This window comes from Temnothorax nylanderi, unplaced genomic scaffold (assembly GCF_030848795.1).
Source record: "Temnothorax nylanderi isolate EJ_2023f unplaced genomic scaffold, tnyl_v1.0 TNYL_tig0016_pilon, whole genome shotgun sequence".
NCBI classification, from domain to species: Eukaryota; Metazoa; Arthropoda; class Insecta; order Hymenoptera; family Formicidae; genus Temnothorax; species Temnothorax nylanderi.
Window position 1 is genome coordinate 837,766 of NW_027249078.1, and position 25,648 is coordinate 863,413.

A 25,648-nucleotide genomic window follows, 5' to 3' on the forward strand; every position below is an offset into this window, starting at 1 on the left:
TATTTCCTTTCATAATTATACTTTACATTATTATCTCAAACCGCCTTCCATTTTATGCAGACACAGATAACAATTTATTTTTAGGAATTGTGAATGTTTTAACGTAGACATTCCTCAATATTCGAGCAGTATCTAAGGGAAGATTTTTTTTAAATTCGAGAAATTATCAAAAGCATTTGCAAGGTTTTTTAAGAAACTTTCAGTTTTGAATAATTTTTACACGATTGAATTATTTTAACATTTTTTAAAAAAAGATTTGAGAGAGATTCATCGGTAAAGTTAATCGTTTCCTTTAGCTCTCAAGAAAAAGAAAGAAGTCGCTCGGCGTGTACCAATGTCAAAAAGGCTCAAATGATGAGAATGTTTATCTGTTTCGTGTTGCAGACGCGGATCTGGGCATGGGCGCGGGAGCAGCGGGTGGTCCCGTCCTGGCTCTCCCTGGTCCAGGAGTCAACGCCGCCCTCTCACAAACATGCGCCATATGCAGCGATCGCGCCACGGGGAAGCACTACGGCGCCGCGTCCTGCGATGGCTGCAAGGGTTTCTTCCGCCGATCCGTTAGAAAGAATCATTCGTACACGTGCAGGTACGCTTGTATTGCAATATTTCAATGATATATCAATGCCCGTCCGACGCGCGTTTTAGCGGCCTCGAGTTATGACGTAGCGAAGCTATTCCTTGAAGGAGGAAAATAATTATTGAATTATTTCTCCTCTTTTCTTTTCCTTTTTTTACAGATTTCAAAGGAAGTGCCCGATCGATAGGGACAAGCGAAATCAATGCAGGTACTGCCGACTTCGGAAATGCTACAGAGCCGGCATGAAGAAGGAGGGTGAGTTTTTTTTTGTAAAGTCATCTATCGCGCATTACGAAATTTTACTCCCGAAAGACAGTAGAAACGAATCTTTTAACCCTTGCTTTTTCTCCAAATAAAGTATATATCTAATCGCATGTCGCGTAGTTAATACGTGACAATACTCGTTCCTTAATTTTGCAGATTTTTTTTTACGCGGAATTCATTTTTACGAGCATGTCTTTATTACTCTTCTGACCTGAAGAGTAGAGAGCTTACGTTGAGCTGAGGAAAAAATTCCTGATAATTTTCACAGCCGTGCAAAACGAAAGGGACCGGATAAGCTGTCGGCGACCTAGCAATGAGGACCCGCCTGACAAGAATAAGGGTCCGTCGAAGGAGGACGTGGTGAAGGCGGATGCACGCGCTGAAATGCTCAGCAAACAAGTTGGCGGGTTAGAGGTGAGGGCTTGACCTCCGGCTGAATTGAATATTTATAAATCGCTCGTTAACACACGCATGAAAATTCGACCCACCGCTTAATTCCGTCAATATTGTGCGCTTAGCAATTCTTATCATCATCCGCCAAGCGAGCGTTATAAAATTTACTCGATGATGATCGAACTTCTTTATTTCTCATATTGAAAGTGAAGCAATCGTAAAGCAATCGTGATGATATCGCGTTTTGCAAACTCATGCTAAACGTTTGCCAAAAGAATTTAACTTGTTAAACATTTTTTTTAACGCTTTAAATTAATGATTTAAATTTCCGCTTTGTGATTAATCAATGTGCTCAAATTCGAGGCTAGCCATTTAAGTTTATTATAATTTATTAGATTAGCATTTAATATGGAAAAGAAAGAAGCATAATTTATATTTTTATATTAATAGTTTTTATATTAATATAATTTCAAGTCTCCGTAGTCTGCTTCAGAAATTCGCTCGTGTATCTGTGTTTACAATAAACACGCAATATTTTATACTTTCTCTTTAACTTTGTCGAATCGATTTATTTATGCTTGTAAAATAAGACCATGCATAAAAAATTTCGATATATATGGAGGGGTAAAAACCACAGTGGTGTAACTCACATTTTTAAAAATATTTCCTCGTGTGCATAGGTGCAATCTGTACAATATATAAATTGCATCTATGCACACGAGAAAATATTTTTAAAAATTTGACTTACACCACTGTGGTTTTTACCCCTCCATATATATATATTTCAGTTATTTATTTAATTAATGCCTCTGCAGAATAGATTACAAACTACAGAGTAGTCCCCTCTCTCTCTCTCTCCCTTCGATGCATATCTGGAATTTGCTTCCTTTAACACGATATTGTCACATTCGTGTAGCTTCAGCAGCCAGACAGTCCAAACGGCGAAATCGACCTCAACACAAAGCGGATAGCTGGGATAAACGACGTGTGCGACAGCATGAAGGAGCAATTGCTGATTTTGATCGAGTGGGCCAAGTGTTTCGACGAGTTCAAAGCGCTGTCGCTGGACGACCAAGTCGCGTTGCTGAGGGCCCACGCGGGCGAGCACCTGTTGCTGGGAGTGGCGAGACGTAGCAGGAACTTCACGGACGTGCTACTGCTCGGCAACGATTGCATCATTATGAGGAACTGTCCTGGTACGTAGAGTTCCCAGACTTATCGGGTTGTACGGTTTCTGTAGCGCCTAAGATTTTTCTTTCCTCGAACGGAGCGAGTGGTGTCGAGCGTAAAAAATTCTGACTGTAAAATAAACGCCTAAAGGATATCTTGAGTACGCGAGGAGGATATCTTGGACGGTTCGTCGAACACGGTTTTTCAGCATTTTCAGACGTCCGTCTCTTTGGACTCGTGTTCATGAAGACGCGTGAACACCTTTCGACAAAGTTTCGTAAATGCGTCCGACGCCGATCCGCGCTCCGTTCACGCTTGTTCCTAACATTTGTATGCCGCGTTTCGGCTTCGCTAAATAACGATGTTAAATATAACGGGGATACGATATTAAATATGCGTATGGGGGCATGGGAGAATATGTTTGAGAGTTCTTTGAGATTGGTAACGTTTCTTTTCGAACGAAGGTGAATATAATAGGCAGATCTTGACTAGCTTCTGGCGCGCGTTGCGCAAACGATCCATCTCGTCTCGGACATTCTATTTATGCATGCAATGTGCAAAATACAGTAATTAAAATAAATATGAAACATTCGCAAGAAATAATAAATAGAAACTAAAAAACGTTTTTATACCCGGGCGAATCCAATGTAATGGAAAAGATGATTCTTTATCTTTAAAATTCTCGTTTCTTTATTGCAGCCAGATTGAATTACATTAAGTCAAAACAAATTAATCCTTTCGGTAAAATATTATACCGAAAAATTCTACTAGCAAATATATATGTACGTATAATTCAGTCAGTTGTTTATTTATTTCCGATGAAAATGGATCCTACAATAATTAATCAAAATTCACAGCTATTTATTAATCTACGAATCGGAAAGAGAGTCTGATGTATTTTACCAAATCGTATTATCGAAGGCGCATGACGGCATGCGAAAAGATTAATTTATTTCGACGTATAGCGCAGGAAGAGATCCACGTGATCCTTCGCTTCTGACATCATAATTCAATATGGCTGTAGTGAGTATAAAAACAGAGGTCTCTTAATGAGCAGAATATATTATTATTTTAAAGACACATTCTCCGTTTCTTGATTCTGCATCGAGTCGCGTCTTCGAATCTTTATATTTCGAAACTTCAATAAATCCGAAAGCTTCGAAGAAATTTATAGAGCTTACAGAAGAAACAAGGGATTCACCTTTTTCCTATTTTTGATAAGTAAAGCTTGAAAAGGATCGATATTTTTGGTAAATATTTAAGCAGCGTTTCCCGCATACGTAAAACGTTCAAACGTAAAACACACGGGAACGTTCCGACAGCATGAATATGTGGTTTCTTATCAAGCGAGCGAAGATATCTTGACTGCCGTCGACAAAAGCCGCCGATATTAGAGCGACGCGTCCTCACGGGCGCAAGCCCGTGTCAGCATTTTTTTCCCCCCGACAGTCATGTACGCCTGAAAGAGAGCCTCTTCCTCTAAATAGCCGATTCGACGGCGACCTTCACCTTTTTGCTTACGTAATTTTGCCGTCCACATATATTATGTCGCGGAGGCCGCAATTTATTCGTGGTCGAGCGGCCGCTTACGCGACGTGGCGCTAATACCTTCAAAAACGTTATATCCCGTTTCACCATGATCCCGTAATAAAACCGTAACGGTATTTTAATTTTAATTGGTGATCTCGCCGGTGAGAGAAGGAGAAGAGAGATTTTCTCAAACGAAAAGCGCTACCAGAGCTAGCGATTGCTTTCGTTCGTCTACAAATAGTTTTCTTGTCGACGTATATGTAAGACTCACGTGTGCCACAACAATTTCATAATATTTTAATTTTTTATCGATGAACACGTAGGTCTTTCCTCGCATACCGGATTTATATGGTGAGTCGCGAGATATAAAAATACCTCTTGCACACAAGATTTCTCTGTCTTCCGTTTTTCTCGTATTCCCTTCCGAAATACGTGGCAAATACGTTCGAGATTATATCGACGTTTGAATATGCTTGTTTATTGTTATGTTAGTATAAGTTTTATATAATGCGTTACAAATATCCACGTAATTCTAATCGCCTTACGCGTTTTTGTACTGAATAAAGAACACGGAAATATATCGAATGAGAATTAATTTTACTTGAACACCTGCAATTTTCTTTCGACTCATAATCAGACATTTAATTGTCAATCCTAATTATTATGCAGATATGTTAATCTAATATCTATAGTCGGAGTAACTTTGCGAAACAGATAGGTGGTCCTCGTAATGTAACACTTCACGTTTCCATTTAAAATTTGCCATTTTGTTTCACTACGAGGACAAGTTGCATTATGTCGATGTAACATGCGATTGATAAATGGATTGTGTCACGTCATTTATCTTGTCGCGAGCTAATCGCACTTTACAATGTAAAACAATTTCGGGCAGAATATGTTATCTCTCCTTGTGATTAACTTTACTTAATGAAAAGAGGTTTGGTGTTGAGGGTCACGCGCAAAGCGACTCGTTTAGTTCGAAATCTTCTAATTACGATAAATACGCGGATAAGGGACTTATCATCTTATTGTCGACAATTAAATTTCAACTCTGCGCTGAAGAGTAACGATATATTCAAACAGACTGTAAACAAGATCCGAATTGGTTGATATTTCGGATAAATTAATTATTGCGATTACTCAACTCCGAATATCTAAATTATCTGGATAAATTATCGGATTCTGATACCCGAAGAGTCGAATTTACCCAAATCTGCGAACTTATTAATTTGGATTTGAACTATTCATTTCAAGAGATATAACAAAGAGTTATTGCGCAATGAGCAGAGGACTAATTGCTCAGTTAGAACTTATTTAGCTGTTCCTGCTTTAAAAGAACGTTTTTCGGAGAATATCGTTACAATCGAAAGAAGTTATCTATTTGACCAAGTAAATCAATGAGTATTCTTTTAAAAGTTTCTGTCAAAATCAGAAAATGCTTGACCAAGTTTCAAATTTCATGCTTCTACAAATTTTCAATGCATTGTATTTATTTTTATTAAAGCAATCTCTTTATACATGTAATAAGTATGTAACAAATTACGTGTAATTTCAATAAATTTCGGCGAATTGCATTTTGCAGTTAGTTCTCTACTCAATTTTTTTGTAATTCGGATCCGAATTTATGAATTTGTGAATTCGACTAATCGAGTATTAAAATGTGAATTATTTGGATAATTCAAATATATGAATTTGAGTTATGATGAATTCAAATATATAATTGGTTAATAATAATTATTTTGGATAATTTAAATATTTTTTTATCGGAACAAATATAATTTCCCTGGTTATATTTGTAATACTAATTCGTGCCAGGGAAATTTGTGCTTGCTTTATAATATAATAACGAATCGTAACGCGCTGGCAATCTACTATTTTATTAACTGAACGTTTTGTCTGTTGTTGCACGATTACGGGGCTTAGGTGGTTGACTGAGTCCGGAATTCGTGTGTTGTGTGTCACTTTAAAATGCATGTTAATGCATGAACACTGATGTTTGGTTTGGCGATACCTATTAAGTTGATGCAGACAGTCTACTTATCCGTCCATATATTTATCAAATAAAATTGAAGACGAATATTCAGCGAATCTCTCCTTTAGTTTGGTAAAATTTTTCATCCCTTTCTTAAGTAATTTTGTGATTTTCTGTCTTTATTTGGTACAAAGTTTTATGGAAAAACGACTTTCGCATCGGCTTAGTAATACCTGCGAGGTATACTGTTTTTTCTTTTCTTTTACCACCGGACTCAGTTTCTGTGAGACGAACGAAGGAACAACGGTGTATCGCGTCTATCAGTAATATCATTGCAATTTGTAGAGGGGAGCAATCAGCAGGACCTGGACATCAGCAAGGTGGGCGTCAGGGTGATGGACGAGCTGGTGAAACCGTTTCAGAAGATCAAGATCGACGACACGGAGTTCGCTTTTCTCAAAGCCATCGTGTTCTTTGACCCGAGTAAGTGCTCCATTCGAAGGATCGTCGTGCGACAATCCGCGATTCGCAATGGATTATTCATGTGGAATCGAGCGGAATAGAAAAACATTGCCGCGTGTAATAGACAATAAATGCGTGCCGTTAATATAGATCGAATACAATTCGCTCGCAATAATCTCTACGCTCTTGCGATCAATTCGGTCTCGTTGAGGCAATCATGCCTTGCAATTTCACCAGGCTTTCATAAACAACGCAAATCATCGCTTATTTATAGATATCAGCGAGTCAGAGTGAAAAAAATTGCGCATTCCAACGGATACGTCAAGATTTAATAAGCTGATTAATTTAATATTTTATCGTCGTATTTTCATTCGTCGTTTAATTTATAATTAACGTGATTCAGAATCGAGAGTGAATTGTCGCGATCGAACGACCTCCGAGTAACTGAAACTGTCCACTCCCTGCGATCGGGGACAATTACGCTTCTTTTCTATATGTTCGTCATTTGTTGCAGACGCGAAAGGATTGAGCGATCAGAAGACGGTCCGGGAGCTGCGCCACAACATCCAAGTAAAGCTCGAGAATCATATCAGCGATCACCGTTGCGATCTGCCAGGGCACTTCGGTGATATCCTGCTAATGTTACCCGCTCTGCAGTCGATCTCATGGCAGATGGTCGAGCAGATCCAGTTCGTCCGCCTATTCGGGGTGGCACATATTGACAATCTGCTTCAGGAGATATTCCTGGGCGGCACCACGTCGGAGATGAACGGCACCGCTACCCCCTTACAGATCTCGAACACCGCGCCAGGCAGTTATATGAGCAGCAACGAGAGCCCCAGCAGCCCCCTGACGCCGGCGAATACTGGCAATCTGAGCCCGCAAACCGATCAGATGCCCGTCATGATCCTGAGGGATCTCACGCCGAACCAGGACTTTAGATACTTCAAGCAGGAGCCCAGTCTCGAGCCCGAGACCAGCTTCTGACTAGTTTCGGGAACTGAGCTCACCGCTGAATAGCCAACGACGCTATTTTGCTCAAAAATTGTTGCTCAATTAATAAAACTGCGCGTATTATGTTAATCAAATGAAATGTGATCGTTGACGTTGGTCCGCAAAATAAGGCGGGATGTGAGGAAGAGATGAAAGATCGACACGTGTTGCAAATGGTGCAACATGTGAGAGGAGTTAACGCGAAAGTATCCAGATTTACATGATTGTAAATTTTACGGCGCGGCATGCTGTGATCACATTTTCTGCGGCTCACGATTAGCCAAGGCCCGCACCTGTACAGATACCGATTGATCGCCGACCAAGATGTATGTGATAAGCGATAAGATCGTGTCTTGCCATTATTATTGCTACTGTTACTGTTGCGACAGTATTCGGGCCGTTTCCGAAGTCCAGGCTAGGACTAGAGGATAATGCGTGTAATACAATCGTGCAATTGACAATAATAATCATTAGCAATAATCATTAGCAACTAATTTGGAACAGGGACTGAAACCGAGGCAATCTATACGATGGGTTTTCGTTTGTATAAAAAAAAAACTCTTAGCCTTGTCATTGATTGCAGCACTTCCATTGCGTCTGACTAATAAGATTCAATTTGGTGTATCTTACGACATCGAAATTCGAATTCATCAAAATAATATCGGTTTCGAACCTTGACTTAGAGAATAGAATGTAAGTCCATATTCGACTATTATTGTTGTACATACAGAGGTATGTTTGCAAGTCGAGTTAAGTAATCAGAAACAATAAGAAACATCAGCGTTGATGTAACGAGAAATATATATATTTTTTTTTACTATTCTGCTCAGTCCGAATTGGGTGAATAGCGTTCGCTGTAGTTCGTGATATAGTGTAAATAGCATGATGCAGCAATGAATAACAATATGTATAACATTCCAATTCTAGCTGTATCAATATAAACGTTATAGGTAGTCTTAAAATAGCTGATAGGACACGCGCGCTGACATAATCATCGCGGGTCCTCTGCAAAATGAAAAGTGCGCCATTGCAATGCAATTTACCGTTAGTAGTGATGAGGAATGCACAGGCGGTTGGCCATTTTATGCGTGCGAATGTCGAGCAATAAGCCGGTCTGCCACAGCGGCCTGTGCCTAATCAAAAAATGGCTAGTGCATCTTATCGCGGTGTTAGTCTTTAGCGAAATGTCAACACTGACATTATGGCCGGATAGAAAGCAATAGCATAATAATCAGATAACAAGTAAAGTTAACGAAATAGAGAAGTATAATGAGTATCAATTATAATGTAATATAAACACATATATCGGTCATGCATTGATCGCTCGGGGATTTGAGCTATAATTATACGCGAGAACAATTGTGAACCATGAGAATAATTTCGTGCAAATATGACTCGAGACGGACTAGCAAATCGCTTTCATCTCGAAAATATCCGGCACGCCTGATAAGAGCGGGCTTTGATCTAAAAGATTTACGCAATGTATGTGCGTTAAATAATCGAAATCTGCAAATAATTTTATTTGCAAACTGTACGAGCATTGTTATCTCTTCTTTTTTGTCTGAATTCGACTATAATTTGACTTTCTCTTATTGCAATAATTTTATGAATATACCATATTTGCATTAGGTACTATATTTTGTATGGTTTCTCATGACATGTATCCAGTGTCACACGCACATATATATATATATATATATATAAACAATGTTTCACAACACATAGTACTATATAAAAAAAGACATGTTTTAATATAAGTCGTAGATACAGCAAATTAGACCGGCAAATATATATTTTATATTTTTGTACGAAGAGTTTAATAAACATTAACGTCTAATGTAAGGTATAACGTAGTGCAAGAGAAAAGAAATACGCGCGATTATCATTGTTAATAATAAAACGATATTCCACTGAAAAGTGTAATATATTAGTGTTTTATTGGATATATCTACTAAGATATTTTAACAATTTTTAGTCATGGGTTGTGAAATAGATATTATCACTTTTTGTTGTATGATCCTTTCTATAGTATATTTTGTTAACAGTTCGAATGTGACTGATTCCATACAAAATACGTATGTATATATATACATATATATAAAGTTTTTATTTGTTATTTAATAAGTAATAAGTTACACAGATATATTTGTATCTTTAAATAAAGGGATATGTAGTTTCAATGTATAAGACAAACAATTTTATTTAATATTACAATCGCGCTTATTAATCATTCGTATAAAAAAATTACACCGCGTAAGTATATAATTATTGTATTTTATATTTGTTTTATCACATGTATCGTATGCAGCGCACGTTTCAATCCAGTTCGTAATCTGTTCGTTTTCGCTTTTTAAGATTCACAGCGCTCTGTGAAGTTTCGATAACGCTCGAGCCTTTCCTTAACCATTCGTTCAATTGCAACTTGGCCTTCCTGCCTGTGAGGAATAAGTCTCTCTCTAATCTCGGCAGTAAACTATTAAGCGTGGGATCGGAAACAGGATTTTGTGCCCAGTCCATGACTAGTCTAAATCGCGATCTGAAGGTCTGAAAGACACGGGATATAATTAAATAATGAATACGAATCAGTTGACGAACAGCTTAAAGTTAGCACACCACTTACTAGTAACAAACTGTCAATTATCATTTCGCAATCGCGATTGTTGAACCTTCTCAAATACATTCCCAGTTCGTAATAATACGGATTCCATTTATTAAGTACGACAGTACAAGCGTCTGCTAATAAAATTTCTCTGCAACACACATGAGAAACAAGCTGTTAGAGAATTCTTTTCGTGATCTTAATAAAAATTAATTCCACTATGCATTCGCAAATATATACACACCTGTAGCCTTCCTTGTATGTCTTGGGTATGTCTACGCTGACTATTGATTCCCTTACTCTATTCAACGGTTGCGCCAACCATAGTGGAAGTTCCAACTTTGTACCTGGTTTCAGGTCCTCCGACTCGGAAGAAAGATCCAGAAAACCTGGATGCGCAATAGGACACAATGTAGAACAATTATATGTACAAGAACAAACTCTTACTTTCTATGTGGAAAATAAATATAACATGGGGAATAAAATATCTGACTTTTATTAAAATACTGCTCTAGATTGGGAAACTTTATCACAATTTTTATCATAATTACAAGCTAAAAGCTTAATCAATAAGTATACAGTTCAGAAACGCTCCTTCTGTGAAGGAATACAATTCCATTTCATTTTTCTCGTTCTTGTTATTATATTATATTATATTAAGAATCGATAAACAAGTTTCAGTGTTTTAGTTTTAATACAGGAAAGGTGTGATGAAATCTCGATAAGCTTACCCAAGCGAGGTAGCATGACTTCTACTTTGCACGATATCCGTTCCTCCGTACACAAAATATCCGTCAGAGAAAAATAATCCGGCATGTAACTGTAGGACAATGTCATTCTTCCACTTTCAATATTAATTTGAAAATCCTAAACAGCCCCGATGGAGTTGCATCTGATTGCACCTGTTGATCAACAATCAGTGAATCAGCGCCTCTCACGAAATAATAGCGTACTTCTTTACTTCTTTCTCTTCTTTTTCTTTGGTAAGAGACGCCGATTATGAAATAGCATGGGATGATAATGTAGATAATACGTTGACATTTTTACCTACATCGAGACGAGATCATACATATACACATAACACATGTATTACACATGTGTATGTATATGTGATGTAGAAAAAATTAAGATGACGCGATGTAAATAAAACTATTTTATTATTTAAATTTGTGCAGTGTTTATTTATGCATTGTATATAAAGAATACTACCAAGGAATAATTCTATAAAATTAATTTATAAATAATTTATAAATTATATTTTTATAATAATATATAATAACTGAAATAATACCTAATTTAAGTATATTTATTATTTAAATAATATATAAAAATATTAAATTAAATAATATATTAATTGATACTAATATAAATTAAAATTTATATTAGTATCAATTAATATTAATTTACAAAAATTGCCTCTTTAATTAAGAAAGAGGAATTTTCATGCGTACTCCAATGTACGTGTGTATTTTAATAGATATATATATTATATATATATTTGAATTTTCTAAATTTCTCTCGCAATATACGGTGAATCATTGACGGGCACTGTACATGAAATTAAATGAAATTGCATTAAAATCAATAAAAAGTTCAAAGTTCGAAGCGAGAATTGTGAAAATATAAAAGAATTCTATTTGTATAATTTTATATTTTCAAGAAATATATATATATTAATTACACAAATATTTAAAAAAAGAATTTTGTCCATAATTTTACATGCGTATTCTAATTTATTTTAATACATATTTTATATAGATGCGTGTATTTTAATTTTCCAAATTTCTCTCGCAATATACGGTACACGAAATTATAAACAGAACTCTATCCTAAATTCCGCCACGAAATTCTATACATATCTATACTAAAATTTAAGCAACGTTAACGAAAGATTTGGTGCGAAATAATATATATAAATATAGATAAATCGCGCAAAAATATCTGCTCCGATTAAACAGCCACCGTCGCCTCGATACCCCTCAATTACTGATTGTGGGAGTTAATTATTCGCCAGGCTAATGATCACTAATTGTTCGCGATATACAACACTCGCGTTTCGAGAGACAGCTACGCGACGTCGACTAGACATCACCGAGACCAGAACGTAGAATACAGCCAGTTAAACCTGTGAAAGTTAACGAAAGATTCGGCATACATTGATCTCTTATTGTTCGTTGAAAGTTTTCGATATTTTTGAACCGGCCACGGCCGCGCGCGTCGTGCTGCGTCGTGCCGCGTAGGAGGGGTAGGCCGTGACGTCACCGCGCATTATTGATTATTTTTCGAGCCGCTGAAACGAGTGTCACGGGCTCACGGGAGGATATGCGCGATCGCTCTTTCGCAATTAAAGGATGCCACGGTCGCACTATCGAGCTCCTCGACGATGCCATGCATAAATGCTAAATGCTACGCAACACGTCGTTTTTGTTTTCTGGAGCAGGTATTTTACTCGAGATACGAGAAACGGCCCGCGAATCGCCGTACGTCTTTCTCTCGCGATATATCGCGATATGCTCCTTCAACGTGAATTGAGAAAGGAAGAGCCGCGGAGGTGTCGATTGCTCGTCAACGCGTGTACTTTCCGTGTGGATTAACGCGTTTATTCAAGATACATTGCGCGAGTTTTCCCGGAGAAGATATTTCGCTCGAGATTACAAGAAACGGCCCGCGGATCGCCACGCCGGCCGCGCCGGCCGTCTTTCTCTCACGATCGCTGCTCCTACGACGACGTGAATTGAAGGAAGAACTGAAAGTGTCGATCGCTTGTTAAAGTGTACGTATAGTTTCCGTGTGGACTTATGCGATTTATTCAATCGAGATACGTGTCATACGTCGCGCGAGTGATATCGAAGTTCAAATCGCGTCGCTGCTTTGACTCGCGTAGTACCGCGCAGTACTGAAATACGGCGCCATGATGGTTCATTGGCGGAACGTCGCGGGCACGCAGCGGATCGAGCTCGCGCCGGCGCTCGTCACGACGATGTTTCACGGTGACTGATACGGTGCGTACAACTTTGTAGTGAACTCGATACCGTCAGATTTGACAATCGTGTGGTGTAGACAATTGTGGCACTCGTGCGTCAGCGGCTCGCCGAAAAGTGAAGTGCGTATTTCGCGAGGAAATAGCCGGCCGGTATATCTGTCGCGCGCGACACGACGCCGTACTTTCGAGCGCCGCGGTGCCGCGGGTGTCAGACTCGAATCTTAATTCGTACGTATCTCCTCGTACGTGTAGTTGTATTCGAGTTTTCGTGTGTGATATACAGTGAAAGAATGTTCGGACGAGATCGTCTCTCCCGCGACGCCCGCGTCAATCCTTTTTCTCGGGAGACGAAACGGGTGGCGCGTGAAGTTGGCGCCGCGATTCTCCGAGTCTTTCCCGCCGTAACGTTCGTGCCACTTCGTGTAACGTCGCCGATGTCGAGCGGATCGTGTCTCTCTTCCCGCGCGATCGTGTACGTCTCTCTCGCTCCGTTGTGATAGTAAAGCCCGCGTCGATTAACTCCGGGAGTGCGTAGTGTCGCGTGTTACTTCGGTAATTAGCACGCGCGATCGTAATCAGCCTCTCTTTCGCGAGTGTTGCGTCGAACGTACGATTGTGCTAGTGAGAAATGGAGGGACCTGAGAGAAGGCGGCGGCCTGGGAGGCATCGGGCGACGGCGTACCAACACTTCTGGTAAGTGTTACTTTTTATTTTTTCTAAAGATATTATAAGAATCCCTCTTTTCGTTTATCCTTCAATTGCTATATTAAACCATGATTCGGAAGTTAAATTAGTAACAAGAGAAATAATTTGAAAAGTTCCATTAAAGTTGATTTTAACGTAAAGAAATTTTTCAAAGTAGTAATTAAAAAAAAATTAAATTGAATAACGAATAAGATGTTCAATGCGCGTGACAATTATTTAATCGATTCGATTATTTTTATGTTACAGAAAATATCCACGCGGGAAAGAGCATCAGCTTTGCATCGAGGGAACACGAGGGACATCTCGAGCAGCCTGAGAGGAGGTGGAGGCCTAGGAGAGGCATCAGGCGCCGGCGGAGCAACATGCGGTAAATATAATTTATTTATACATATACATATATCATATCTTACACGAATGGGTCATTTACTTTTTAACCGGATAGTTATTCAGAAAATAAAGTTACAGAAAAAGAGTATTATTTTAGAAATTCTATAGAAGCTTATGTTCAATGGATAGAGTATTCTTAAGAAATTACAAGATTATTTCATTAAATTTGCTTAATAAACAATAATATAAAATTTAGTGTTTATATAGTAATCATTTTTTGAAATATTGACTGTCTCTCTCTCTCTCTCTCTCTCTCTCTCTCTCTCTCTCTCTCTCTCTCTCTCTCTCTTGTACCCTGCTTTAATTCGGATTCTACATTTGTTTGTTACAGAATCATCGTAGCGACGTTGCAGAATAATTCCGCTGTTGCGCATCGGTCGGTGAGTGATGATTAAAATTTTATGATTAAGGTAACGAATTTATGACAATTACGTCAAATATATTGCAGAGTCAAGTTATCACAATAAATTATTACATATATTACGTTTCATAGATTTGTTGTCTTAAAATGGAATGACTGGGTCAGATTAGGATTTAACATTTAATCCTGGATAAATCACATAAATTGATTTATCGTACATTTTGTCATTGTAAATTCCATCCCAAATATTTTTCAGGATTAAGTGTTACATAAATTGGTGCAAGATTGCAATATATACGCTTAGAGATGCTTTTAGCCTGCATATATCACGATTGAATATAAAAAGTACCTTGCATTATTTAAATCATTTATTGTTATGTATATACAATCTATTTAATATATTTTTTACGTAATCTATTTAACAAAATTGTGTGTGTTCACGATCATCATTTAAAATTATCTGTTCCTATAACGCACCAATTTTAGCCTAAGCTTTCACGATCTATTCATATGTATTGATAACTGGTTTTCATACTAGTTAAAAAGCGATATGACGTGAGATCTAATAAATGATGTTTTGCGAAACAGAAAATTTTTTGTAACAATTATTTTAAACTTGATTACTTAATTTCGCGTTAATATAAATACTTGATTTTTAAGTAGTAGTATAATTATCGTAATAAGATGTAGCTATCAAAATTCAAATTGTTTGCTCGAGTGCATGAAGTATTCACATTAGCTCAATATTGTGCAGAAACTTGATTATCTCTTTCGGATCTCACGTCATTAATTCTTTATTTCTCACCCTTTTGAGGTGAGACTCGATATGCGAAACGATATCGAAAAAAATGGGCCTTAGATTTTTTCAGTTTGCGTTAGTCAATATTGTTATTTATTACCATTTTGCATTTTTATTTAAGTCCTGCATGCTTATATCAGATTTAAATTAAAGTTTCTATTATTCGTAAAATGATTATATACGCGGTTGATTAAAAGGTTTTTTTTTCCAAATTAACAGAGCTTCTATAACTAATTAAAATCATTTGTGTTTTTAATCGAGAAAATGATCACTTGCGTAAATTATGGTTTATACGATAATAAGTAGATTTTGAACGCTAGTAATTTTAAAATTACTTAATTTAATTTTGTTACAAATGGCCCTTCTCGCGACGCGGTCGTGTTTCGCGCATCGTGGGAAAAAGCGTAAAATCATTACGCTCATCTGCCGTCTATGATTAGGCGGCAACGGAAGGTGTATTCCTTCTTGTTTCTGGCTTTGCCAGAATGGATTTGGCCATGAAATGGTATGGTCAAACTGGTCAAAGGAGAGAAGATCTAGGCTTGTTAAAAATGTGAAGAAAAGATTTTAAAAATTTGCACGAAAAATGTTGACTCTGCAAAATTTTTAAATAGCCTACGAACAGATGATAAACGCTCCAATTTTGACAATGAGAGCGACATGTTCATGAGACGTACCTATAAAGCCCCTTGCACAATGCCAGGCAACAGGCAATAGGAACAGGGAATAGAAATCAGAAATCATGTATAAATGCAGAATAAACAGTGACACAGGCAATAGAGACACAGAGTTTCCGTCACGTTGAAAATTCTGTGCCTATTGCCGGTTGCCAACCAATCATAGCATTCGAATTCTTTAGGTACGTCTCATGAACATGTCGCTCTCATTGTCAAAATTGGAGCGTTTATCATCTGTTCGTAGGCTAGTTAAAAATTTTGCAGAGTCAACATTTTTCGTGCAAGGTTTTAAAATCTTTTCTTCATATTAACAAGCCTACGAACAGATAATAAACTCTTTATATAATGAGAACGATATGTTCACGAAACTCATAAATCTTGGTAAGATTTAATAATAGTAATAGTTTAATTGGCCGGTCCTGATTTTTGTCATTACATCGAAGAAATTGGACCCTATATGTGACGTTACGTCGTTGATGAAAATTTCTGAATTAATTTCTTGCTTCTATATGTATGATGTATTCTGACATATATTTTTAAACATAGTATTTATAGTTATTAGATATGGAGATTAAAATAACACAATGCTCATATATACATTGTTTTAATATATTTATGAATCCTTGCTTCCAAGCATAGATAATCATTTGAAACGTTGTCTTCGATATTATTTAATTAGCCTAAAAGGAGCTGATAAATGCTTTAATTTACACAATAAAAATAATATGCCAATAAAACTTATAAATTTTGTTAAAAATCATTTAAAAATAATAGTGTAATCTGCCGGTTCTGCTTTTTGTCGTTACATCGAAGAAATCGGACCCCATATTTGACGTTACGTGATTGATAAAAATGCTTTGCTTTTTTATATATGCTATACCTTTGCAGAAGCTAGGATTCACAAACATATATTTGTGAATCCTAGCTTCTGCAAAGGTATATAGCATATGTAAAAGAAGCAAAACGTTTTTATCAATCACATAATGTCAAATATGGGGTCCGATTTCTTTGATGTAACGACAAAAAACAGATCCGGCAGATTAAACTATTATGTTTAGATAATTTTTAATAAAATTTATAAGTTTCATTGGCATATCATTTTTATTACGTAAATTAAAGCATTTATCAGCTCTTCGTAGGCTAATTAAATATTATCGAAGACAACGTTTCAAATGATTATCTATGCTTGGAAGCAAGGATTCATAAATATATTAAAACAATAAATATATGAGCATTGTGTTATTTTAATTTCCATATCTAATGACTTCAAATACTATGTCTAAAAATATATGTCAGAAATACATCTAAATACGAAACAAGAAATTAATTCAGAATTTTCCATCAATAACGTAACGTCAAATACGGGGTCCAATTTCTTCAATGTAATGACAAAAATCGGGACCGGCCAATTTAATTATTGCTTTTATTAAATTTGACCGAGATTTCACCTACCCCGTATGTGACGTTACGTTATTGATGGAAATTTCTGAATTAATTTCTTGTTTCGTATTTATGATGTATTTCTGACATATTATTTTAGAAATAGTATTCGTATTACACAAATATTGAGATTAAAATAATACAATTTTATATGTTCACTATTTCATTATATATATGAATCCTAGCTCCTAAGCATAGATGATTGTGTATAACGTTATGTCTTCAGTAATATTTAATTAGTCTATGAGGAACTGTTAAACGCATTAATTTATATAATACAATTGGTATGCCCAGAAAAAGCAAAAATTTTGTTAAAAATAAATTGAAATGTATAATAGTTTACCTGGCAGGTCCAGCTTTTTGTCGTTACATTGAAGGAGTCAAACACAAATGTGACTTTACTTTGCTGATGAAAACTTTTTTCTTCTTTATATATGCTCTACGTTTGCATATACTTTTATGTATTAAATATTTGTATTATTCACAGATTGAAGTTAAAGTAACACATTGTTTGTGTACACAATTTATTTTATTAATAGTCCTAGCTTCCAATTTACGATTATCATCATCAATCGTATAAGACAATCTTTTAAAACGTTTTCTTTGCTAATATTTATAAATATTTATAACATTTGTTTATAAATATTAACAAAGAAAGCGTTTTAAAAGATTGTCTACGCTTGGAAGCTAGGATTTATAAATATAATAAAGTAAGTACATTGTGTTACTTTAAATTTAATCTGTGTATAATACAAATACAATATCTAAAAGTATATGCAAACGTACAGCATAAATAAAAAAGCAAAAAAATTTTCATGACGTAACGTTATATACATACAGAGTCCGACTCCTTCGACGTAATGACAAAAAGCAGGACCGGCCAGTTTAACTATTACTTTTAGATAATTTTCAACAAAATTCATGCTTTTTCTGGGTATACCATTTTTATTATATAAATTAAAGCGTTCATTAGCTTCTCGTAGGCTAATTAAATATTGTCGAAAACAACATTTTAAAAGACGATTAATCTATGCTTGAAAGCTAAGATTCACAAATAATAACGAAATAATAAACATATAAAACTGTGTGTTATTTTAATCTCGATATTTGTGTAATACGAATACTATTTCTTAAGTAATATATCAAAATTACATCATAAATACGAAGCAAGAAATTAATTCAGAAATTTCCATCAACGACGTCACATGTGGGGTCCAATTTCTTCGATATAATGACAAAAATCAGGAACGGCCAATTAAATTATTACTATTATTAAATGTTGCCATGATTTATGCGTTTCATGAGCATATCGTTGTCATTATATAAATTAAACTATTCATTATCTGGTTCATAGGTTAGATAAAAATTTGCGAAGACAACATTTTAAAATGTTATCTTCAAATTTTTAAGTAGTCTACGAATAGGTAATGAACTCTTCAATGTATATAATGAGAAAGATATGCTCATGAAACTCATAAATCTTGGTAATATTTAATAATAGTAATAGTTCAATTGGCTGATCTCGATTTTTGTCATTACAGCGAAGAAATTGGACCCCATATGTGTCGTTACGTTGTTGATATTTCTAAATTAAGTTCATGCTTCCATATTTATGCTATATTTTTATTTTTTCTTTAAAAATAATGTTTGTATTATGTATAAATTGCGATTAAAGAAGTAACAATATATTTATTAATGATATAGCTACATTTTTTATTTATATAGTATCTAATTATAAATATAATCCAATATTAACTGTCCTCATGTTAATTGTATGAAAACAAGAGAATAGATCATTATTAATCTGAGACAGAGATTAGTCTATTGAGAAATGTACAAATTAACAGAAATTGTATGATTTAATGCAATGGAGCAAATTATATAGAGAGGACCCTTTTTCTTACAAAGCATATATTTAAAATACTGGTACCGGTCCTCCTAATGTGTAATATATAAAAAGAAATTTGGTTCTGGTTTTATACATTACATATCTTTAAACAAATTGGTACCGGTCTCGGCAAATATAAAAAATACCGGGTCGGACCCAATATGTGACAAATGTCCCGATATGTATCACTACGTCTCCGAAATGGTACTGACATCTACCAAACCATAAAAAAAAAAATATATATATATATATCGCATAATATATTTCATTAAATTTATTGATCTAGCTTTTTCATAAAGGTACATGCTTACATAAACTATTATTACTTATTTTAACGCATTGACTTTAGGTTGGTGTATAACACCAATCAATTTGTAAAAGGTACATGGTAATGGTAAGGTTTTCTTGTATACGTGCGGTTGCGCGTAATCAGAGACGGAAAAATGCCGTCTAGAACTAAATCTGACTTAAATCCGAATTAATTTCGCGTAAATTAAAAATTAAACTCCCCATAAAAACTCCTAAACGGTTCTGATTTAAAACGATATTCGCGCGCACTTTTCTAATTTTCGATAATCGCGATCGTGACTATAGGAATACTAGATAAAGACACGGGTAGGTAGGAATATTATTCATGTAGGTAGGTAGAAATACTGGTAAAAACTAGATAAAAATCGGGTAGGTAAGGATGCGGGAGGGATGAGAGAGATTCGACGACAAAAAGAAATTAATGTATTTTATAATTTTAAGAAATTTAAATTTATTTCTATAAAAGTGCAATAATATAAACTTAAGAATTATGTACAAAGCATTACATTTTATTGTATATAAAATTGTATAGAATGTAATTGTATACAAAATTGTAAGTCTAATTTGTGTAATCTGGAAACGCGTATATAACACAAATTTTTCTAAATTAAAACGTTATTAAATATATATTTTTAAAACTTTCTATTTGATTCTTCTTTAATAGCGAAATTATCGCCAATTTTTTTATAATGTACAATAAGAATTTTTTATCTAAATAAAAATACAAAGATTTGATTGAAAGATGCTAAGCTAATGATCGAATATTAACTTTCTACTCGTGAAATTTGACATCTGCGTTTTACTGAGTCGCGAATGTATTCGAGAAAATAGTTCCGATTTAGGAGTTATATCCTCAAGAGCATTATATCGTCAGCTGCGAGTCAAAAGTCGCGAAATTGCTTGTTCCTAAATTTAGGAAATTAATTTAGAACTAAATTAATTTCCAAAATTTCTTTCCGTGGTAAATATTTGTGAAAGGCTATGCGAACACCGTGTTTTTTCCACGTTCGTGATCGCGATTGCTGCCTCGGCGATGAGCCTTATCGCTGTCCCTCACGTCAGATGATTGTGATGAGTATTTTCTCGTCGGTTTTCGTGAGATCTGTCCGCGACGTCTAATTCGGCGTCTAGTTGAAAGTTGGGAGCTACCGTTGCAGGAACGAAATTAATCCCAGGTTTTCTTAGCAGTTTCCGGAACCAGTGGTTTTGGCAGTAAGTCCATAACGATTACCACATGTTTCATATATAACCGCCGAATTAATTATTATATTCTTAGAGAAGATTTTATTTTTCTCATTAAATATGTTCTCTCATTAATAGTAATACTAATATTATTTTTCTATTAATGAAACTTGTTAATAGTAAAATGTGCATGGATACAACGATAAATTTATAGTATTTATAATTTAAGAAAATAAATTCAAATCAAGAAACAGTTTGCATGCTCTTGTCGATATATTCGAATCATGCTTAAGAATACATACATATATATACATACATATATTATATTGAAACAGGGGCGCGGCTCCTCAAAACTTCTTCTACATTGGTTATCCGTTGTTTCACGTCTTCTAACATTAAATTAGACTTTGCTTGCTTCTGTATTAATTCTTTCAGGTATTCTACAATGCAACGAATAATATATTGTATATACTATACCTAAGTAATAATATATCGTATAGATAACATGTAAATAATGCATGTTGCTACTACTTTATTAATAAAAACCATTGCACGTAAAAAAGTTGTAGTCATAACCGTAAGACCGTAAGAAAATTTACCAATCACTATCTTATTTTTCGACCATAAGGAGAATACTCGATTATGATTGGTCAATCTTCTTACGGCCTTACAATTATCACTAAAATTTTGTTACATGCAATGGCCTTAACCATTGTACGTATATATTTATACATACTTATTATGTTCGAGTTCTCTTGCACCTCTTGCTTTTCAAACGATCGAATAGAGCCTATAACAATATTTACACATGTTAATATTATATTACTATAACTAATTTTTGTTTATTTCAACAATATGTGTACCTTGCACTATAACGGGCACATCAGAAATATTATATACTTGTGTTTTCTTGGGTCCTGTATAGGTCATATCTTTTTCTACGGAAATGTATATAGTATTACAATAGTAAACATATATCATATATCGAGGCAAAGGTACGGTAATTGTGAATTGTGATCGAGTGATTTGCAGTTTCGTCATGATATTCGCGGGCGATAATCGCTCGTCCCGTCCCGGGCCGCCATATGTTTGGACTATCGAATGTGCATGGCATTCATTACCTCGAATCGTGTCGTGTTTTGAACGTGCTGTGCCGGAATTGTCGTGCGATTATTCCCGATTCTTTTTGAAGAGCGGAAAGAGGGCCGAGTGACAACGTGAAATCCGCGTATCGTGATTCAAGTAAAAGTGATTCAAGTAATGGCACACTGTGATGCAACATACAACGCTCGTTCATGAATATATTTCTTATTTTCGTGACTCGTGTATTTCGTGCCGCGTAATCGCGACTCCTCGTTGTGCAAAGCATGCATTAATAGTACTCTTACACTACTTACATTCGCGAGATTTACGTGCTCGATCCCGTAAAATGTGCGTACGATATTTAATCTTAATTGTGGTTTAATCAACTGCGTGTGTCTTTACTAACTGTCCACTTGATTCGCGCAGTATCTCGCGTCAAGATCTTCGAACATTTCGTCGCCATTAACGCGACTGCAACGCAGTGATGAAACGCGGAACGAATCGGGGCAATCGGCGTCGCGACTCCTTCAAATTTGCGCGAAAAATCTATGTTACCTGCTTTTATGTTACAGAGTAAAGTACTTCCTTCCCATGGGTACAACCTTGGCGAGGTGGGAAGGCCCAGTACCCAGTACGAGGATTTTACCCAAGCAAAACTCTCGTTCTGCTTGGATAAAAATCTAAAGACGGGGAAGCTAACGTACCCTCGTCCGCCGATTTAATTGAATGAACGAACCGCAGCCGGTTCGTCGCGTTTGCTTCGGGAGTGCCGTTCAAGTAATCGGACTAAAGGACTTTTTTAAACGGGAGTGCCGTACAGTATCGCGCGAGAAAGACTTTTACTAAAATTAGTCCGCGCGCGATTGTAGTTTATTATCCGCGAGTGTTTCTCGCGAGTGTCCTGTGCGGTGAGAGAAGGAGGCCTGACGTCCTGAGAGGAGGAGGAGGTCTGAGAGAGACATCGGGCCCCGGCGGAGCAACCTTGGGGTAAGTATCACCTTTTATCTGCATAAAATTAATAGTTTTTCCTCATTTATTCGGAGTTTTATTTCGATAAGCTAAAACTAATTAGAAAAAAAGAAATTATTCAAAATTTTATAAAAATTTATTTTTGTAAATATTTTTTCCGGAAAATAGATAATTATATCAGTGAATCTAATTGAAAGACGAATTTAGATGCGCGTAAAATTATGTGTATCTTTTGAAACATTTATCATTTTCAGCGCCTCTTTAATTTATATCTTTCGTTTTTGTTACAGTATCATCGTAGTTACGTGGCCGAATTACTCCGCCCGTTGCGCATCGGATCGGTGAGTGACGAATTTTTTACAATAGTATGGGGTAACGAATTTGTGTGTGAGACCTATATTAGATATATTTATGTATTGTATCCATATAATAGTAAGATAAATGCGACTTCTTACAAATTCGTTGCTCTAAAATGGATAGACTAGATCAGACTATGCTAAATAATTAATCCTGGAGCATCATCATTATTTATTGTGCTTACGGGAGAATGCATCCATAAGCACATACGTTATGTCGATGCATTATTTATTAATGCATCTAATGTTATTTGTATCGCAGAACATGCGAAGTATACCAGTCGCCTGAAATTTATAGGCAATTATTTAAATTTGGCAAATATACACGGAGAAAAAAATAATGTTGTATCAACAGCCTGAGTCTAATTGGAAATAATCTTGTTAATTCAATACATTATGCTTTTGTTTTAATAAAATAAAACAAGATTATTTCCAATTAGACTAATGCTGTTGATACAACATTATTTTTTCTCTGTGTATATTTTATTGAGGCCGAGCATGGCCTAGTAGACAGCGCACTGGTCTATTGAGCCAAAGGTCCCGGGTTCGATTCCCGGTAGAGCTAGAAAAATTATATTCGCTCGTTCTCCTCTCGGAAGGCAATGGCAAACCACCGAAGAGTATTCTTGCCACGAACACTTCTCTGAAAAAAACATAGCCGTTCGGAATCGGCGTTAAACTGTAGGTCCCATATACAATGTGTATAATCTACGTGTGCAACACATGTATATGAAGAGAAGTCACCACGCTCGGACACGAGTAATAAGTAACGATGATGGTGATGTATATTTTATTATATATAAAGATATTAGTTTCTTGTGCAATATTAAAATCAATTATTTAGATTTATTACATTAATTACATTTTTTAAATTTATTTTTAAAATTATTAAGAAATACAGAAAAAGACAAAGAACTAAAATAAAGTTTTATAACGTTTTTCGAATATAAGATTTTATTTAAGTTTTTTGTGACTTTTATTTTTCGTGTAGAATAAAAATTTTAAAAATATTTATATTTTTTATATACAATTGAAATAAATAGAAAATAATGTTTTATAGATAGACAATAGATAGTTTAATTACAATTATGGAATTAAGAAATAATAAAAGCTATAAGTATCTGTAGATGGAGTACAGATAGGTTTAATAAAATAAAATAAATTAATTGATTATATAGATAAGAAAATTTAAATGTGTTTCTTCATTTTCTTTTTTCTCTCTCTTTCTTTCTCCCTATTCCAAATATTCCTCCAGGATTAAATATTACATAAATTGGTGCAAAGAAGCAAAATGTATTAATAAATTCAATGTGCATGCATTACAAATGAAAAAGACCAAAAGATATTTTGATTCACGTTGCATATATTCCACATGAATCTTATATTGTACATAGGTACATATATAGATCACACTAAAAAGTGTTAATCGTATTTATAGTCTTGGACGATATTTATAGTCTATCCATATGTAGCTTGGCTTTGTATAAACAAAACAAAATAAAATAACGTGAGATCCAGTGAATATTTTATTGCGGGACAGAATCATTTTTCATGTAGAATTATCTCAAAATTGATAGTTTTCATATCAATTATATTACATTAAAATATATAATATAATCGTAGATATATGTATTTTTGATATGTCATATTATAAATATAAATTTGATAACAATTTGCGTTATAATAACGAAATATTTATATAAATATGTATATAAGAATTTGTAAAGACAAATGTTACAGCGTAAGAACTTGATGAATTCATTATATTGATTGCGATATTAATTATATGGAGAAATTATTAATCCCTTTGGATCTCACGTCATTTAGTCTGAATATCTCAATTGATATCTAAAGTGAGATTAAGTAACGATTCGTGATTCGTGATTCGGTTCGCGGTTCGGTTCGCGATTCGGTTTATACTTTTATACCAAACATTGTTTGTCCATTCATTAATAAATAATTGATTGATCGAGTCATCGATTAATTTTTAAATTTCTGTTGTCTCGTGTTTCTACATTGTACTATTGAAATCCAGATATTTGTGACTAATTGTGAGATATAATCACGACGATTTTTATTAGAACGCGATTAACATAAAATTCTTTCATTTCTTGATAATATAATTCTGTTTTACTTTCCATTGCTGCTGTGTATTAATTCTTGGACGAATACATTAATTACGCGTATCATTGTAAAATTAAAAGCAAAATTAAGTCACTTAATTAAGATTTTATTAACGATCCAACGTGGTTGTTTATTTTTTTCCGATATGATTAACGCGCGCTTATTAACGATCGCAACGATTCGTAATCGACCGCAACATTATAATCGTCTACCGGCGCTGTTAATCAGCCGGCATTGAAGGAATTTTTCTTGAGCAGTTTATTTGCCCAAAGTAGGACTATTTTCTTTATATTTTCTCGCATATGTGCGAGATTGGAAAATCCCCATCCCCAATTAAATTCCAATCGCGCACGTTATAACTCTCAATTCTACGTTTCCCAAATCTCAAGTGATCACTTTGAGGTATGGATTAACAAATACTAAAT

At 35.2% G+C, this 25,648-nt stretch overlaps 2 protein-coding genes and 1 long non-coding RNA gene across 7 annotated transcripts in view; 1 reads left to right on the plus strand and 2 right to left on the minus strand.

The window, feature by feature from the left end:
• Hnf4 (Hepatocyte nuclear factor 4) overlaps window positions 1-9,541 on the plus strand; it is a 36,291-nt gene extending 26,750 nt beyond the window's left edge. For 4 of the 5 annotated variants that reach the window (XM_071698574.1, XM_071698575.1, XM_071698576.1 and 1 more), the window contains 6 exons: window positions 385-586; window positions 738-832; window positions 1,110-1,255; window positions 2,151-2,430; window positions 6,231-6,389; window positions 6,883-9,541. In XM_071698574.1, the coding sequence (XP_071554675.1) occupies window positions 385-586; window positions 738-832; window positions 1,110-1,255; window positions 2,151-2,430; window positions 6,231-6,389; window positions 6,883-7,355 (1,355 nt within the window). In that variant the 3' untranslated portion in view covers window positions 7,356-9,541. The remainder of the gene's footprint in view (window positions 1-384; window positions 587-737; window positions 833-1,109; window positions 1,256-2,150; window positions 2,431-6,230; window positions 6,390-6,882) is intronic. The other variant, XM_071698577.1, reaches the window with a different exon arrangement.
• A 2-nt stretch (window positions 9,542-9,543) lies between these two features.
• LOC139768422 (DNA replication complex GINS protein PSF3-like) lies at window positions 9,544-11,104 on the minus strand. The gene is made up of 4 exons (XM_071698587.1): window positions 10,692-11,104; window positions 10,205-10,349; window positions 9,982-10,111; window positions 9,544-9,905 (listed from the first exon to the last, which is right to left on the minus strand). Exons 1-4 carry the CDS (start codon window positions 10,795-10,797, stop codon window positions 9,678-9,680), a joined length of 609 nt encoding a protein of 202 aa, XP_071554688.1. The 5' UTR covers window positions 10,798-11,104; the 3' UTR covers window positions 9,544-9,677.
• A 9,915-nt stretch (window positions 11,105-21,019) lies between these two features.
• LOC139768427 (uncharacterized) lies at window positions 21,020-22,431 on the minus strand. The gene is made up of 3 exons (XR_011717357.1): window positions 21,555-22,431; window positions 21,428-21,481; window positions 21,020-21,131 (listed from the first exon to the last, which is right to left on the minus strand). It is a non-coding gene; the product is annotated as an uncharacterized lncRNA (long non-coding RNA).
• Window positions 22,432-25,648: the final 3,217 nt, after the last annotated feature.